General features: G+C 51.1%; 1 protein-coding gene across 3 annotated transcripts in view; it reads right to left on the bottom strand.

Annotated features, from left to right (window-relative positions):
- Positions 1 to 6,084: 6,084 nt before the first annotated feature.
- Positions 6,085 to 18,519, bottom strand: part of WASF2 (WASP family member 2) — a 73,021-nt gene continuing 60,586 nt past the window's right edge. For all 3 annotated transcript variants that reach the window (XM_038531408.1, XM_038531406.1, XM_038531407.1), the window contains exons 5-9: positions 18,257 to 18,374; positions 17,119 to 17,249; positions 14,659 to 14,814; positions 11,417 to 11,931; positions 6,085 to 10,131 (exon numbers count right to left, since the gene is read on the bottom strand). In XM_038531408.1, the coding sequence (XP_038387336.1) occupies positions 9,974 to 10,131; positions 11,417 to 11,931; positions 14,659 to 14,814; positions 17,119 to 17,249; positions 18,257 to 18,374 (1,078 nt within the window). In that variant the 3' untranslated portion in view covers positions 6,085 to 9,973. The remainder of the gene's footprint in view (positions 10,132 to 11,416; positions 11,932 to 14,658; positions 14,815 to 17,118; positions 17,250 to 18,256; positions 18,375 to 18,519) is intronic.

Raw genomic sequence — 18,519 nt, 5'->3', positions numbered from 1 at the left:
TTCTTTCTTTCTTTCTTTCTTTCTTCTTTCTTTCTTTCTTTCTTTCTTTCTTTCTTTCTTTCTTTCTTTCTTCTTTCTTTCTTTCTTTCTTTCTTTCTTCTCTTTCTTTCTTTTGTTTTTAAGATTTTATTTATTTATTCATGACAGACACATATAGAGAGGCAGAGGCAGAGTCACAGGCAAAGGGAGAAGCAGGCTTCTCGCAGGGAGCCTGATGTGGACTCGATCCCAGGACCCCAGGATCCCAGGACCTGAGCCAAAGACAGATGCCCAACCACTGAGCCTCCCAGGTGCCCTTCCTTTTTTTTCTTTTTAAGATTTTGCTTATTTATTTGAGAGAGAGAGAGCATGAGCAGGGCAAAGGGAGAAACCGGTTCCCTGCTAAGCTGGGAGCCTGATGTGGGGCTCCATCTCAGGACTCTTAACCAGGGTGCCCCAGGGAGTGAATTTCAAGAGCAACTCAGAAAGAGGCTAAGCAAGGAAACCTGGGTTGAGAGCCCTGTCCCCAGGTTGGGGAGAAGCTAGAGGTCTCCAGGCTAACCCACAGACCTTTGGGAGGGGTGGTGTGAAGAAGTGCCTCCTTGCTGCCTCACCCGTGTTCCCAAGGAGACCCCACAGGGGAGACCAGAAGGAAAGGGTGCAGGTGCCTGGACTATTCAAGGCAAGTTTCTGGCTCCAGAGCTCAGCAGAGCCTAATGCTTCTCGGCTGGGAGGGCCTGTGGTAGGCTCCCACACTGTGGGTTCTCCTCTGTTGTCCAGATGTGGTTGTATGGTGGATCTGAGGCATTTCTGGAAGCCTGTATCTGGGGTCTCTCTGCCTTGGGCTCTGGGCCCACCCTGAGGGACACCTGCCTCAGCTCCTCGGGTCGGAGCCTGTGAGTGGTGGAGCTGGCTGGCTTTTCCTTCCTGCTGGGATTCTGTAGATACAGCTCGGGTCTTCCTTCCCTGTACTCCTACCCTGTGCTTCCTCCAGGAAGCCTCCTTGGCTAAGTCCTCCTGGGGCCATGAAGATGTGGTTTATACAACATGCCTTGCGATACTTCTGGAGTAAATATTAGAGAGAAGTCTTGCCCTCTTCGTCCGCATAGGGACCCAGGAGGCAGGGCTGTGTGTCCCCCTCCAACTGAGGGTCCCTGAGAGAAGGAACATGCCTGTGCTCTCAAACTGAAGTCTTCTGTGTCTCTTTCAGCCTCAGATTCATCTGGTACTAGCCTGGAGCTACTCAGCTTTGCATGCCTGGTGCATATGTGTGTGCATGTGTGTTTTTAGGGGTGGGGGTGGGGTTGTCCACGCCCCTGACACCTTTCCTTTTTCATTTTTTAAGATTTTATTTATTTATTCATGAGAGACACAGAGAGAGGCAGAGACACAGGCAGAGGGAGAAGCAGCCTCCATGCAGGGAGCCCAATGTGGGACTCCATCCCGGTTCCCCAGGATCGGGCCCTGGGCTGAAGGCGGCGCTAAACTGCTGAGCCACCCGGGCTGCCCCTCTGACAGCTTTCCAACCCCATGCCTCATCCCACCAGCTACAGAAGCTTGGGAGGTGAGCTGGGTAGTGGATTGGGGGGGGGGGGCAAGGGCTGGGGCCTAGAGCCCTCCCTGCCTTCCTGCCTAGGTAGGCCCTTGGGCCCATCTCTCCTCTCCTTCTTCCCAGGTCCTGGGTGGGGGAGGGGAGGAGCCCCGCGTGCTGAGCCCCCGCTGGGGCCATGACCGCCTCTCCCTGCAATAAGTGAGGAGACAGCAGCTATTAATATAAGATGAGTTCACGGGCTCACAGCTTCCGCAGGCTGGAAAACAGGCTCCCGGGGCTGGGGGCTGCGGCAAGGCTGGTCGTCTGTCAGATTCTCTCCTGGAGCCTGGAGCCTGGAGCCCGAAAGCCCCACATTCCCCAGCTCCTTACACGCTGAGACTTGCATGCATGGAGACCTATGCGTACACACACATGAGCACACACAGGCGCCTTTGCGGGGCTCCAGGCTCCTGGCCGTTCAGCTAACACACACACACACACGCACATACATCCAGCATGCACGTATACCCCGGTGTACCTGCACACTGGTATACACATACATGTGGATATATCATTGCACACACATTAATAGACCACATCAACTTATGCACACGTTTGCATGCAGGAGCACATTCATCAGTGTACATACGTGGCCTCGCACACAGGAGTATATACACACACATACTTATCCCTGTATACACATGAACACACGGGGCCAGACATGCTTGCAGTACAGATCCATTTACACACCATTGCACACCCACCTATAGACAGACACAACACCGCACATGTATCTACAGACGCTATCCAGGCAGGTACACACATTTGCACATAGGCCCACATTCAAGGACTTGAGTGCATGTGTATATGCCCCTTTGCACATAGAGCCACACGGGCTCCCTGCTGTCAGTGCTCAGCAGTCACGAATTCACAGGCAGACCCTTGGTTTCCAGGCACCGGGCTGGCTCAGCCTCCCCTCCTTGTCTGTCCCCTCCCCCACCCCTGTGACAGGCAGCGAGTGCTCCTGCCAACCCCCATGCCTGCCTTCGGCTTCCCGCCCCCCGGGGGTCCCCAGATCCCTGATTAACCCCCTCGCTAATTGGCCACCAGCCCCTTGACTTTGCTGCAGGCCTTCTCAGGAGCTGGGAGCGAGAGGCTGCAAATTGGCCAAGCAGGATGGGTCTGGGGAATAGAGTGCGGGGGTGGGGTGCGGGTGCTGTGAGCCCAGTGGCTGGCGGGAGCCAGGCAGTGCACTCCTGATACCAGAGCTTCAGGAAACACTGCCATCATATTCTCTTGGGAGGGCACCCCTATGATTCATGTGTACACAGTCACATGAAGCCTTCCCTGCACACACATTTACACACACTCACCAGTCATGTGCATGGACATGATTCACTCTATATTTTTACACAAATGCACGTGAACATTTGCAGATACCCAAGTACATTCATGAACTCTACATGTACAAGCAACATCTTACATGTGCATAAAATTACCTGCCAGATGTAGAAACCATATATACATGTGCATCCAAACACATCTCACCAAAACATACAAGCTCAGTCATATGTATGTAGGCTTGCAAACATGTACACTTACATGTTACACATACCTATGAGTGGACTCCTAAGTGTACTTGTAGACATACATCTACATGTGAGTGCACACCCATGGAGCCCAGGCATGCATTCACAGGTCACTCACGTGTGTGTACATACCTTGATGAACAGGTTACCGGGTGGCCACTGAGTAAGGAGAACCCTCTCTAGCCTGCCTCTGGCTCTGCAGAGGAAGCTCCAGGTTTGTGCAGTCCACTGGTGGGGGTGGGGAGAGGTAGCGGTGGAACCCACCCAGGGTGCAAGTTGCTATTACCCAGCCTCCATCTCAATACCTAAACCTGGGACTTCCACTGGGTTCCCCTCAGCCTTCGGTTTCCAGACAGAAGGGCAGAGCTTTTGGAGCACCTGGCTGGCTCAATCAGTGGAGCCTGTGACTCTTGATCTCAAGGGTGGTGAGTTCAAGCCTCCTGCTGGGTATAGAGATTGCAAACAAAACAAAAAAACCTTAAAAAAAAAAAAAAAAAAAAGGAGGGGCAGAGCTTCTGGCTTTAGTCTCTGTTGTTCCTGTCTCCTTGGTTCTGGGCTTGAGCCCATGGGGAGAGTTCTGCTTTCTTGTAGGCAGCTTGGGGCCCAGAAGAAAAGGATTTCTATTTCCATGCGGGCCAACTTGCTGTGTGACTTTGGGTAAGTTGCTGTGCCTCTCTGGGCCTGTTTCCTCAACTGTAAAATACCACTAAAAAGCTTTGCGTTGGTAATCCTCCCAGGACTGGCCTGAAGTCAGTCCATGGGGTCATGTTTATGGATGCGCTTTATTCAGGCACATTACATTTGGGAGAGGTGGATTTCCCAAGATGGTGAGACTCCAGGGTGGAGGGAGGGGTCACATGCATCATGGTCAATGTGAGGGGGCAGCAACGTGGGAGCTAGATCTGGCCTTTGACTTCTCAGCCAGGAAGTCGGCTTCTCTTTAAATATGTACACAGTGCGAGGAGGTGTGTACAGTTCCCGAGGTGAGGGCGGGCCGGCTGCCTGCTGAGGTGGGAGGGGGTCTATGCAGGACTCCTGCCACCACCATACCCGAAAATTCTACCATGAGAGAGAAATTCCTTTGGGTGTGAAAGCTTTTTTTTTTTTTTTTTTCCTGTCCTCCAGCGTCAGACCTCCCTCTAGACACCCTCATCTCCTGGGGCTGAGGGACTGTCTATGAGGAGCTCCTGAACCTGCTCCCAGCCTCATTATCCAGAAGGGAACTAGCTGACAACCACCCTAGAACAGAACTCACAGGAAATGGTGCCAGGTTGCCCTGGCCACCGGGCGGCCAGGAGGGGGCAGTGAGGAACTGGCGGAGGCAGCGCGAAGGGAGGGATGGCTCCTGAGGACTCTGTGAGGTTTGCCTGCGATTATGTGTTCCTGTAACTGTGTGCCGATCTGTGTCCTTGTTTGCACAAGGGCAGGGCTCTGCGTACGGTGTGTGCACGTGTCCTTGGGCCTGGGTTCTCAAGTGTGCCCACTCACGTGTGTAGGTGTCGCCTTGCGTGTGCGTACCTGTCTTCGTGTCTGAGTGTGTGCATCTTCACAGGTGTGCACGCGTGTACGGAGCAGGGTGCGCCTGTGGGAAGCCCCAGCCCACACCCAGGGGCCCACTTTGTCCCCCGGCGGCTCAGGGTGCAAGGGCTTCCAACTCTCACGGTCTGCGCGTCCGGCCCTCGGGCCTGCCCGCCTGATTTCAGAGCCGGGGCAAGAACAAGGATCACCTGTAAAAGGGCGCCAGAGGGAGGGGCAGGCCGGAGGGAAAACCTGAACAAGACTGCGATTCTAGACGGCAGAGGGCCCGAGGCGTTTAGGCGGCAGGGCGGGCAGCCGCGACCTCTGCGGAGACCACGTGTGAGCTGTGGCTGCTCCGGGCCGGCCCGGACCTTAGGCAACCCGACCCCTGACCCTTCCCTCGCGAGGCGGGCTTGGGCAGGTAGCAGGCTCAGCAGACGCGCAGTCCCCTCGGGACTGGCCCAGGAGGGGAAGCCGGGGGTCACGGCCCCCAGGGGAGGCGCCGCCCGCTTCCCAGAACCACTCTCCTCCCCTCCAGTTCCCCAGCAAGGGCGGCTCCCGACACCACCATTTTGTCTTCTCCCAGGGCGGGCGTCTGGCTGCCTGTCAGTCACCGGCCCGAGGAAGCCAAGTGCTGACTAAACACAGGCCTGAGCGGGAGGGTGGGGCGAGGGGCTCCGGCGGGGCGAGCTGGCTCCCGCGCCCCCTCCCCTGCACCCCCACCCCCGGCGATGAGCTCAGAGCGGCTGGCGCGGCACTTGCTGACAATTCAAAACTTCTGCCCCCCCCTCCTGGGACGCCGGTGGGGGACTCTCCTTCCCTGAACGGCAGGCGTGGCCGCTGGGGTCACCAACCTGGCTCCCCGCCCTCTCCCGGGGCAACTGGAGCTGGGTGTCTGCCCATCAAGTGCCCCCAGGGACGGCCACCCGCAGCAGCTGTGCTGCCAACAACCGTTGCTTCCTGGGTAGGTCATTTTTGGGGGTCAGAATATAAACCCAGCCCCTTCGCCTTCCCAGGCAGGAGGGGGTACACACAGCAGCCTCAACTTTTTATCGGATTCCACTGAAAGTCCTTCTATATTTAAGGTACGTTGCCAGGGTGGGAGAGGCAGACGAGATGCCGGCCAGATGCTGGGAGGCAACATCGGCATCTGCCAGCGCCTCTCTTCCCCCTGATGCAAGTGGCCAACTGCTCGTCTCCCCAGCTGAGGACGGCTGGACATCCGGGCTTCCGGGTCCCCCAGCTTGGGTCTCCTAAATCAAAATGGTTTCTGGCCTCCACCTCCCCCTCCCACAAAGCCTACGCCATCCAGACCCGCAGGCCTCCTGCTCCTCGAAGCCACTCACACAAGACCTCCCTCCAGGGCTCGGCCACCACCTGTGGCTATCAGTGTCGGCCCCTTCCAACCACTTTCCCATTAGAGACAGAGACAGGCACAGACGCACAGACACACACAGACACCAAAGGTGGCTGAGCAGCTACAAAGATTTATCAAATTATTTAAAATGTTGGCATTTACATATTTGCACGTATAACATAAAATCGTTACGTGGAATCCTCAGGCCATGGGGTGCTAACGTGGTCCACACGTGAGCCAGCCAGGGAAACAAATGAGACCAGGCTTGGAGCCACAGGGCTTTAAAAAAACTGGACGTCCTTCTAAGCCTAAGAGGAGTAGGGCGAAGAGGAAAGAGTCACCTCGGGGGTTTGATTTAACCCCACCCTCACAGGTCTCTAACCCCCACCTCTCCTCTCCCACCCTGAGGGGAAAGGGACCCATTTCCAGACTGTATCCCTACTACATATACGCCCACTCCCTAAAATCGATGTGGCAAACACACCCAAGAATCCACTGGAATAGGTCCTTATAAATATATTTATATCAGAGAAAACAAGGCACTTTGGGAGCATTATAGCTCACTCTCCTACATGTACATCATTCTAGACAGAAAGTAAAAATTGGTTAGTTTCTCAAGTGAGTTAACTGAGTCAAGTTAATACAATAACAGAATTGTTCCCTAGCCCTCATGGAGGCACAGCATGAGGCATATCTCCTAGTGACACCTGGTCCCAGGTCTGCTGGACCCCAGTAGAGCTCAAAGCCTGATGACACCAGGAAGCCTGACATCTCTCCTGAGCAACAGCCCCTTGCCCTGGGGCACTGGCCCCCTCCCCAGGCCCTGAGGTCAGGTGAGGGGGGCTGCGGAGGGAGGCAGGCTGAGAGCGAAGCTGGGACACGGTGGGAATGCTTAAGCAGGGTCACCAAAGCCACAGAGACCTCAATCTGTCCAAGCTGGCGCTGCAGAGCCGGAGGATCGGCGCCACGGGAAGAGATTTCACATTAGCCCTGACAACACTGCCTCGGCTCTGCGGTGACATTGGCCAGGGTCGTTTCTGAGGGCGCTTGAGCTTCCGTTGGAGGCGAGCTGGAGCTTGGGCCAGCTGCTCTGAGCCTCCAAGGTATCGCAGAGCCTGCCCCCTCCCTGTGGCTGCTCCTTTGGAATGTAGTCATCTCACAACCGTGGCAAAGCCACAAGTCACTTCTGACACTGCCGACTGGAAGCTGGGTCCCTGGGCCACAGGAATGGGGGCAGGTCCCCTGGGCTGGGCAAACTAGGGAAGGGAGGTGGCTCCTTAGCTTCAGCGCTTTAGAGTCCTTATGAACTACTGCTCCACACTCTTGCCAGCCTCAGCCCAGTTTAAATAATCACTAAACTTTGCATTCTACAATTATAGGATTCCAAAGACGCACAATTACCTGCATAGGGTCCTTTATCATCTTAAAGGGCTCCGGGTTTAAAGAAGCATTGTGGGTTTTTTGTTTTATTTTGTTTTGGTGCACATATGCATAAATAGAGCCCAGAGGGCCTCTCAGCTGACTGGGTCCCCAGCCCCCCGAGCTGAGGAGGCTTCGCAAGACCGGCTGCTACAAAGCACAGAGCTTGGCTGCATAGATTTTAATGAGAGCGTCAGGCAGAGCTGTGCTGTTGCTCTCCGGGACTTGCAGATCATTACCAAACCAGCTGTAGGATGAGAACACAGCACATCGAAACCCTAGGAGGTCACTGAGCTAATGATCTAATCCTACCTTCCGCAGGCAGTGCCCCCCCTTCTGCCCCCAGCCCTTTCCAGGGCAGACTGTGTCCATTCCAGAAGCCAGGCCAACACCGCCCCCTTCAAGGTCAGAGCAGAATGATAGCAAGTGGCGCTGGCTCCCCCTTTTCCGGAAAGGAGGGGGATGGGGGTAATTTAGTCAAAGCCATTAGGCCCGAACCCTGGCCTGGCCAGGCCCCAGGACTCCTATTTGGGAGAACCACTGCCCTCCACCTGCCTCTCCGAGCCACTGCTGGGCTGCAGCCAGGGACACCTTCAACAGCCATTTTAGGGTTCTGAAGAAAGCACCTTCAGCTTCCTAAGTACAAGGTGGGAAGCAAGGTGGGGGGCACACACAGTCTGGTATGGCCAGCACGGAGCACGGTGCCCGCCCCATGGCAGACATCTGATCTGGGGAGGGCGGGGGTCCAGTCTGCAGTAGCCCCAGCAGGAGGGCATGCTGGCCCCTACAGGCTCAGTCCCCAGGATAGAGTTCAAGGAAAGAAGGCAGAGGGGGAGCATCCAGCCAGGGCACAGCGGTAGTACCCATGATTACACACTCCCCTCAAGCCGGAGGGGTTTATGAGGGCTTTGGCAATTACTACAACCATTTGCTGTGCTGGGTAGAGACAGATCCTGTTTCTCTTTGTTTCAGGGCTCTGAAAGCCGGAGAAGCCAGGAGAAGCCGGTTTCAGCATAAGAGGCTACACAATAGTTAGGGCAGAAGAGAAGAAACCTCACTGTTGGCCAAAGCTGACCAGTTTTTTTCTGAATAATAGCACCTGTGTATTAGCTCTGGGAAAAGGGGGAGTGAGGGAGGGAACATCACGGCACACAGTGAGGAGGGAGCTGGAAACAAGACCCAGAGCCCCTCAGCCTTTCAGCCCTCCTCACAGCTGCCAGGCCCCCCTAGGCAGCTACCTGCGGCAGCCACCAGCCTGAGGGACTGAAGTTTCTATAGTTGGCAGAACCTATGCTTAAATTGGGGAAATAAAAGGGGGACGAGTTGCAGAGGAATTGAAAGCAGCACCTGTCAAAGCTGCGTACCCCCTTCCTTCTCTCACTACCTTTGGTCCCCCAGAAGGGCAGCTCCCAAGGCCATGTGGTTCAATGGCGATAGTAAAGGGGGAGCAAAGAATTGTAAGACAGGCTATAAGGGTCTGAGCAGCACTGAGAGGCCCGGCACTGGCTCTGAGTCCTCCTCCTGGGACTCCCACCTATGGTGAGGTCTGGAGTAGTAAAGAGCCAAGACTGCTCTACCTGGACTCCTCCAAGTGCCCACTATTTGGTCGCAGAAGGCACAGGTGACTTGGAACCAGGAATTCTGGGCTCTAGAGTTCTGTCACCATCCAACTGTGTGACCTCAAGACCTGAAGCAAATCATTTCCCAGCATCATTAAGAGGGTAGGATCCAAGGAGTTCCATCATTCTTCCAGTTCTGCAGTTCCGAGTCTCTAAGCTTGGCCCCTGATGGCCAACAGAGGTCCAGATCCCTGTCAAGGCTAGTTTGGTCATGGGTACTGGAGGTTTGAACTGGGCTCTGGTGCCTAAAGCACCTGGTAGTGAGGGAGGGGTATTTAAAGGACACTTGAACACCACACTCTGCAGAGAGCCTGAGGGGAGGCAACAACTTCAGCCTTCAGAAAGGCACCATTTCTGGGTAGAGAGGGAGACACTCTTTAGGGCCTGATGGCTCCTAGAATAAAGCGCACCGAGACAGAGATGGCTTAGCAAAAGGTAGCTAGCTCACCCTGCTGACCACGGCACAAAGGTGTGGCAGTCTGGCTGCTAGGGCATGTGGCCTGCTCTGCCCTCTCAGCGCATGGGAAAGGGGCCAGCCGTGCCCATGCAGGCTTTAGGACCAGAAGATGGCTGGCACTATTTGAAGGGTAAGGATTTTGGAAGGAGACTACAGATGAAAATGGCTCCCAGAGGAAGATACCAACTCCAATCTAAACCCAATCAAAGGGATCTGCTTTGGAGTTCTGCCTTCTCTTCAATATGCAACAGTCACTTGAAGGGAAGAGGGAACATCTCAGCTACTGAATCTCAGGAGCCCCCATGGGGCCTGTCCATGGGGAGATGGGAAAATGTATGTTGATTTGGAGGAAGCACTTGGATATATCTTTGGTTGCTTCAGGGAAGACTTTGGCCCCTTGAAATTCTTTTTTCCTCTTTCCCCCCCCGCATCAGACTGTTGGGATATGCATCAAAGAAGGCAGCAGGAGGAAAGAAAAAGGAGGAGGGCAGCAGGCAGAAAGAGTTAATCCGACCAGTCGTCCTCATCAAACTCAGAGGAGTCATCTTCTGAGTCGCTGTACTCCACGGCAATTCGACGTGACAAGATGGTGGCTACATCGTTGCCCACGACATCTCGTTTCTCTTGTTCCTGCTGCTCCTCAACCTTGCGCAGCTGAAAGCCTGATGAGATAGAGACAGAGAGAAGGGTTCAGAAGGTGAGTGGGTCTCCAAAGGTCTGGGGATCCACACAGGACTGAGGAAGGGGGCGTGGCCAGGGGTGGGCAGAGTCTGGGAAGGTGTGGGGATCCTCTGAAAAAGTAAAAAGGGAAAAGAGAAAGCAAGAAAAGAAGTAAAGATGAGGGTTTATCCAAGCCAGGCCCCAGTGCCATAGGCATGTTGGAAAGGAAGCCTGCCATTCTTTCCATTTCCACAGGCTGGTGAGGATGGCACTTCTCAGGAGGCTCTGAGTGGGGAGTAGCCACCGAACTGTACCCACTAGGCACTCAGTCTCTCTGGTTCACTGATTACCACTGAGCCCAGCTGCCCCAACTGGTCTCCCTCAGACAACCCCTAGTTCCAGGAGTCTCGCAAACCGAAGAAACGACTTTAAACCACTGGAATTAGACCTGACCTCTGAAAGAAAGAGAATAAATACTCCACAAGGGTGAGATGATAAGGGAGGGCAGGAAGGTGGGGAAAAGGGAGGGAAGGAGACAAAGAGGGAATAGGAGAAAAGGGGGAGAAGGACGGGGTGAGAAAGGGGAAAGAGAGAAGGGAGGAAGGGTAAGAGGACAGGGCATGACTGGCCAGAGAAGTATCTTCTAGGGCAGTGATACTTGGTTTTCTCTGGGGCACAAAATGAAGGCAAACAGAGGCAAAGCCATGTCTTGTCAAGGAGTTCAAAGACCCCAAGTTAAGAATCTCTTACTTTACTTATTTAAGGTAATCTCTACACCCAAGGTGGGGCTTAAACTCACAACCCTGAGATCAAGAGTCACCTGCTCTTCTGACTGAGCCATCCAAGGCCCCAAGAATCCTTATTTTATCTATTTTGTTTTTATTATTTTTTAAAGCTTTTATATATTTATTTGAAAAAGAGAGCACAAGCAGGGGGAAGAGCAGGCAGAGGGAGGGGGAGAAGTAGACTCTCCACTGAGCAGGGAGCCTGACTTGGGGCTCAATCCCAGGACCCTGGGATCATGACCTGAGCCGAGGGCAGATGCTTTGGCTCAGGTGCCCCAAGAATCCTTTACTTTAAACTAAGATGGAAAGAAATCTAAATCTCTGTATTTTCAGAGTGAAGCCTTTCTTTAGGCTGATCTGAGGCCTGAGGTCCCTCCCAATCTCTCCCCACCCAATGAAAGCTATCCCCTGGGAAGGGCATGGAACCCCTAGGCCACCCTCTAACCAGTCATCTCGGCTGTAGAAATTGACAAGTGGTCCTGGACCCAGCACTGGGAATTACCTTGACGTATGGCTGAAAGTAAGTCGCTGCGGGCATCACTCACAGGAGGCAAGGAGGACTTAGGCTTGGTGGCATCAGAAAGTGGTGGTGGTGTGACAGGCTGGACATTGGGACCACTGAAAAGGAGAGGAGGGGGCCCCGGGGGAGGGGGAGGAGGGGGAGGCGGAGGTGCACTTCCTATTGGTTGGGACAAGGGAGGTGGTGGCAGAGTCGGGTAGTCAGCTGCAGGCGGTGGGGGAGGAGGTGGAGGGGCAGCAAAATCGGGGTGAGGTGGGAAAGATGGGGGTGAAGGTGGTGGTGGGGTCCCTGGAGGCCCAAATCCTCCAGGCGGTGGAGGGGGTGGAACGCTCATCATTGGAGGTGGAGGTGGAGGGGCAGGTGGTGGAGCAAACCCGGGTTTGGAGCCTGGTGGAGAGCCCAGAGGAGGAGCTGGTGGTGGATGGCTTGGGCTGACCACACTGGATCTTTTGGGTCCAGCTAAGCCAGGCCCTCTTTGGTTGCTGTCTGTTGGGCAGCTAAAAGGACAAAGAAAAAAAACCCACCATCAGTCTCAGCACGCAAACATCCACCTCTAATAAAGCTTATCTATGAGCCTAGGTTTATTTTGGTTGTCTACTATCATTTCATTTTAGCTCAAATAGAAAAAATGATCAGAACAGACCAACAATGCAATAGGAAGCCTTGTAATGCAATGAAGCTTCTCATCAGCAGAGGGATATAACCAGTAACTGAGAAAAGCTATTTGTTTTTTTTTTTTTTTAATTTTTATTTATTTATGATAGTCACACAGAGAGAGAGATCGAGGCAGAGACACAGGCAGAGGGAGAAGCAGGCTCCATGCACCGGGAGCCCGACGTGGGACTCGATCCCGGGTCTCCAGGATCACGCCCTGGGCCAAAGGCAGGCGCCAAACCGCTGCGCCACCCAGGGATCCCGAGAAAAGCTATTTGAAAGAAGTTTACACTGGGTTCCTCTATCAGGTAAGGGTTGGCTGAAGTCATTTTCTAGGTCCCCCCTCAAACTTTCCAGCTCTCCAAAGGAAGGCACCCTCCTGAACCCTCCATTAAGAGGGATAGTCAGTTTTATCCTGAAACCAGGAGCAAGAAGGCATGCAAGAAGAATTGGAATAAAAATCTAAACATTACCCACCCACTGGGCTCTATTACTCAGGCTATTATCATTTACCAAATCTTGTGAGGGCAGGAAACCCAAGCCAAGCTAACCAAAGCTGAGCAGAGTACAGATTTAGGTAAATGCACCTTCAGTGCTCACGTGGAAAAACCTGAAAAGGGATGACGATCTGAGGGTCAGCAGAGATGGGAAATGAATGTGCCACCAGACTTTAACTGGGTTGAGAGACGACTGAGTTGTACCTTTCCCAGGTCACATGTGCTTGGCTGTGGCTGCAAGGTCTCAGGCCATGTGTGAGGCTGAAGGATTTTTTTCCACCTTGGTACCTGCCCTCCACTAATAGTTACTTCTTAGAATAAAGCATCCATCTTGGGATTTTCCATAGACCTTCCAGCCTTGGCTGCATGTGATGGGGCAATCAGCGGGAAGAGATCTGGGATGAGTGGTTTCAAGAGCCAAGAAGAGTGGATCCGCGTGAGGGGAAGGGGTTATAGCACTGCTTTAGGTGTCCATCTGAGGGGTCCTCAACATATCCAACCTCTGATTCAACAGAGTCCGAGGAGAAAACTGTACCTTTCAAAGCTCTCATTTGTCAGGCATCAGAAAGGGCAAAGTAACGGAGCAAACACTGAAATCTGAATACTCTTCAGATCTCCATTCAGTCGTTACTTTCTTTTTTTTCTTTCCTTTTTTTTTTTTTGAAAGATTTTATTTATTTATTCATGAGAGACACAGAGAGAGAGGCAGAGACATAGGCAGAGAGAGAAGCAGGCTCCATGCATGGGAGCCTGATGTGGGACTCAATCCCAGGTCTCCAGGATCACACCCCAGGCTGAAGGCAGGCACCAAACCGCTGAGCCATCCAGGCGTCCCCAGTCATTACTTTCTAACTCTTCCCCTGTATACCTCTGCCAAACACCAGTACCAACAGAGTCTACATTTGATCTCCCTTTTCCCTTTGTTTCATTCTTTCTGGAGATCTATCCAGCAGTGAAATGAACCAGAACAGGGGAGGAAGGTAACTGCTAGGTTCCTAGATAACAGGGCACAGTGTCTGCTAAATACTGTAAGGATGGCAGATTATACCGCTTCATCATGCCATGCTCAGTTAAAGCTAGGTAAAAACAAGAGATATGATGGTGATCTCCATCTGTTCCAGTATAACTAACAGTTAAAAATATGGGCTCTGGGATCCCTGGGTGGCTCAGTGGTTGAGCGCCTGCCTTCGGCCCAGGGCCTGATTCTGGAGTCCCAGGATCGATTCCCACATCAGGCTCCCTGCATGGAGCCTGCTTCTCGCTCTACCTGTGTCTCTGCCTCTCTCTCTCTCTCTCTCTCTCTCTCTGTGTGTCTCTCATGAATGAATGAATGAATGAATAAATAAATAAATAAATAATCTTAAAAAAAAAAAAAAGAATATGGGCTCTGCAGACTGAATGACCTGCTTTCCAATCATGGCTCTGCTTATGACTGGCTGTGTGACCTTAGGTAAGTTCATTGACCTCTGTGTGCCTCACCACTTACTCATCTGTAAAATGGGTACCTACTTCAGGAGGACTATTGTGAAGATGAAGCATCATATACAGTGTTTGGCATAATGCCTGGCACCTCACAGACACTTAATAAAATGTTAATTATTTTTATTATCTACACAGACTTGACTCAAGTTATTTTATTGGTCCTGCCCTGGATTTGGAACACTTATTTTTTTTTCCTTAAGATTTTATTTTTTAAAGTAACCTCTAGGGCACCCCAGGTGGCTCAGCACTTTAGTGCCGCCTTCAGCCCAGGGATGATCCTGGAGACCCGGGATTGAGTCCCATGTCAGGTTTCCTGCAAGGAGCCTGCTTCTCCCTCTGCCTGTGTCTCTGCCTCTCTTTCTCTGTGTGTGTCTCTCATTAATAAATAAATAAAATCTTAAAAATAACAATAATAATAAAAATAAAAATAAATAATAATCTCTACACCTAACACAAGTGCTTGATTTTCATAACCCTGAGACAAGAGTCTCACCCTCCACTGACTGAACCAGCCAGGGACCCTGAGGTACACTTATTTTGTTTTTGAGTGTGTAACCACCCAGAGTAGACAGGAGAGATTGCACCATTTACCTGAATTCTGCTGGTGGGGGAGGCAAGCTGTCCTCAGAGAAGGAAGGAGAAGGCGGAGAGGTGGAGTCTGACAGCGGTGGCGGTGGGTAGCTGCTTCTGTCCACATTTTCAACAGAGCCAATACTGCCATTCTGGTACACCAAGGTGGGTGGGTACCTGACAATGAACCCAATGTCAAAACTGTCATTTCAAGTGTGACTGGCACTTCTCAAGTTTTTTTAAGAGACCCTACAAAAATGCATTTGGTACAAAAGCGTTTAGGAAGAAAGAAATATTCCCCACATGTTTTCTGCTGTTCGGAAATTTTACTTTAGGATTAAATTCAGGATTAAAATTTAGGACTAGGGATGCCTGGGTGGCTCAGCAGTTGAGCGTCTGCCTTCAGCTCAGGGCATGATCCCTGGGTCCTGGGATCGAGTCCCACATCTGTCTCCCTGAGAGGAGCCTGCTTCTCCCTCTGCCTATGTTTCTGCCTCTCTCTGTCTCATGAATAAATAAAATCTTTAAAAAGAAATTTTAGGACTGAATTCTGTTGTATTAAGTATCTCCCAGATATTCCTGCTGGATTCAGAGAAATGGGATTCAACCCAGCCAATCAAAAACCATGCTGTTCCTTTCCCAGTGCAGGTTGGCCTTGTCAAACCCAGCAGTTCTTTTAAATTCCCTCCCAAATGTTAAGAGCAGCCTAACTGCTCCCAACTCCCAAAGTCAGTCTTGAGGCAAAGGGCAAAGCCAAGCCCCAAGGCTAGTGAGCTGCAAACACGTGACTGGCACACAGCCTGGTTTGGAGGTCAGCAAGCCTCTGGAGTACTCAAAGGCCAAGGAGGCATTTGATTGCAAAACCAAGCTGAGGACAAATGCAAGTTGCTGTGTGGTAGCTAGACTCGGTCTCCCTGCCAGGTCTCTTATCCAACACTACGAGCTGCCAATTTAAGTAGGGTGCTTAGGGCCTGTGCCTCATAAAAGCCTGTCCCTCAGAGCACTGGGCCTTGGGTGAACAACAAATTTCCAAATAACACATGTACACAAATAGCAACTAGCAAATATGGTTGCTTCTGTTCTACCTCCCCCTTCTCTCCACCACTGCTGGGTTCTAAAGAACTCCTTTCAAACAGACCCTGGAGGGAAGAGAGTTGGAGAGAACTAAAAATCAAATGATGCTCTGATGCAGAAAATCCCCAAGGCCTGGAATAGGCTTGGTACATCTCTTTGTAGGTTTACCAACAAGCATACCCAGGTAGACCAGCCATGTAGCCCAATCCCAAACTTCTTGGACAAGAGAAAAATGGCAAGCAAAGTCTTCGTTTTCACCGGCCCCATTCCACACACACACAAACCAAACACGTAATAATTGGCAATCTGAATGCGCGAGGTTCTGGCCTTAGAGTCACGGAACCTAGGACAAGGCCTGTCTGAACAGGATGGGACCATGGAACCAAATGGCCCCTTTTACTGGGAGGTAAAGGTAATGAAGGTACCCTCAGGGCTGATTTCTTGACAGAGAGAAAGGTTCATTTTTTTCTCTTACCATCTTCATCACTCTTTAAAACAAATCTCTTAATCCAAGAAGAACAAGTGTCAGAAGTGTCAAGATTTTTTAAAGTCAAGATTTTCATGGTAGAGTTATTCCTAAAAGCAAGAACAACTCAACTCTTTCCTTTTATCATTCCTAGACACCCAGCATGGGCTGGCATGGTTCTCTGACAGCCAGGATGCAAAGTATTTAGAGAAAAAACCAGGGCAACATTCATGCCAAGCAGTCGTGGTGACTTGGCTTTGAATGTCACACAGGTCAGACACCAGGATAAGCATCAAACCAAACTCTAAAACCATTTTTTTCCCTTTTAAAAACCTCCAGTGTGATTTGGTATTGGGAAATGGGTCAGACTGACATCTACTGTTTCCCCCCGGAGATATATAGCCTCAGTACTGGCCGAACGACCTTTCCCACACTGTGTCTGAGGTCTGTTTTCAGGCCCCTGGCCGGCTTCTCTCCCTAGACAGACAAAGGCTGACTGAGAAGTTGTTTTGGTGATGTGCACAGATTCTCTACCAGGCCCTCTCCACTCCTGTGAAATGCCCAGCTCTTAGGCATGACCTTCAGATCAATGCTCTGGAGGCAAAGGGCTCAAGACCACTCTTTTTCTCTTTCCAGTCTTTCCTTTCAGGCCCACAAACATACTGTGTCTGGCAGAGCAAGGGCACTAGAAGCCATAGGCTTTCTTTTCCAGACTACTACAGTCACCTCATTTAAACTGCTGAGTCTCTTGATTTATTTGCAAATTTTAATCACCAGATGGATGCACGTGAAGGTAGCTGATTAATAGTGGTATTGATCTTAGCCACATAGACACACTTCAGGGAAGTGTGAAATGTGGCACACCAGAGCTGTCAAGCTGTTGCCCCCCAAAACCCAGGCCCTTCAAAGAATGTTACCAATTATATGAAAGCATCACCTACCCAGAAGGCCCCAGCTTTTCTTTGGATTCCACAAACTCTTGTCCCATCTTCATCTTCTCCCACTCTTCCTTCCGTGTTTTGATTTTACGTGGATTTACATTCCCTCGATTTGGATTATCTTTCTTTTCTCTCTATAATGGAAAGAAACAGAAAAGCCTTTGTAAGATATTTTTCCAAAGTCCTTCATTAAAATTCCATCCACCTTCCTGGATGCACACCCAAGAAATGATTTGCTTAGACAACATATAGTAACTAGAGAATTTAGAGACTTACTGGTTTTGGAATGACCTAGAGGTCATCTAGTCCAAATCACCTCCCAAGGTCAAACACATTCACTCACTCCAAGACTTAGACACCTCCACAGATGGGAAACTCATTACCTCTTTGGGTAACTCATTCATGTTCTCAACAGCTCTAATTGTTAGGAAGTTAGTAAAAAGCTATTTGTTACTTGCTCTGACACTAAAGTCAGTCAGTGTATCTGGGACAAATATAAAGAAATAGTTAACGAAACAAAATCAAACCACCAATGAGGAGTTCCTCAGCCTGTGCAGCTACACTAGCCCCTGGCACTCTCTTGGGCCTCCCGGTAGCCATGCTAATGGGATTATGAGGTTGCAACTGGTAGGTCATATGCTTATACACATCACTGGAGGTCTAAGGGGAGAAGAGCAGCTCCCAAAACCAGGCCTATACCCTCACCCCGCCCCATCCAACCAGTAGTGAAGGTGTTAAACCGTTCCTGTTTGTAAATCAAACACTGTAGAGCCCTCTGTGCTGGTCTCTGAGAAATGAGCTGCAAAACTGGCGGGGAAGGGACTAGCCTAGCTTGAGTGTCCAGCAGAGTCAGGTGCAAATTGCAAGAGAAATAAATGGTGAATAGAAAAGTCAATTTCTAAAACTCAGCCTGAATATACTCAATTGTTAATAGCGCTAGGGGGAACAAACACATTTTTGGTGTGATTTATACTTTCATCTTGGTTGTGCTTGGAGTGGACACATTTTTTAAAGAGTTTCACCTGGCATCCAAGCAAGCAGCCACTCGGAATGATTACTTCATATAAGACTGGCTTCCTTTTTATCCCCCCTCCACAATCGTGCCTACTGATGTGTAGAACAGAGGCCCCTTTCCCCTCACCCTATGCCTTCTCTTCTCTTTCATGATATCCTTGGTGTCCTGCAGCATCTTCTCCTTCCAAAGATCAAAGAAGTACGAAGGGTCTGTGTAGAATTTGAGTGCCTCTTTCCCATCGTCCCTGGGATGGAAATGAAGACAAGTAGCTGTCAGATGAGCTCCCAACCAAATCCAGTATTCCAAATACCTACCAGTTAGCAGTCTTTACACTGAGGAATCAAGAAGTCATTCAAATCAACTGCATACTTCCTCTTCCACATCAGCAT

Source organism: Canis lupus, chromosome 2, assembly GCF_011100685.1.
Source record: "Canis lupus familiaris isolate Mischka breed German Shepherd chromosome 2, alternate assembly UU_Cfam_GSD_1.0, whole genome shotgun sequence".
Taxonomy (NCBI): Eukaryota; Metazoa; Chordata; class Mammalia; order Carnivora; family Canidae; genus Canis; species Canis lupus.
The sequence above is the reverse complement of the archived record's forward strand: the minus strand, read 5'-3'. Positions and strand labels throughout refer to the sequence as shown.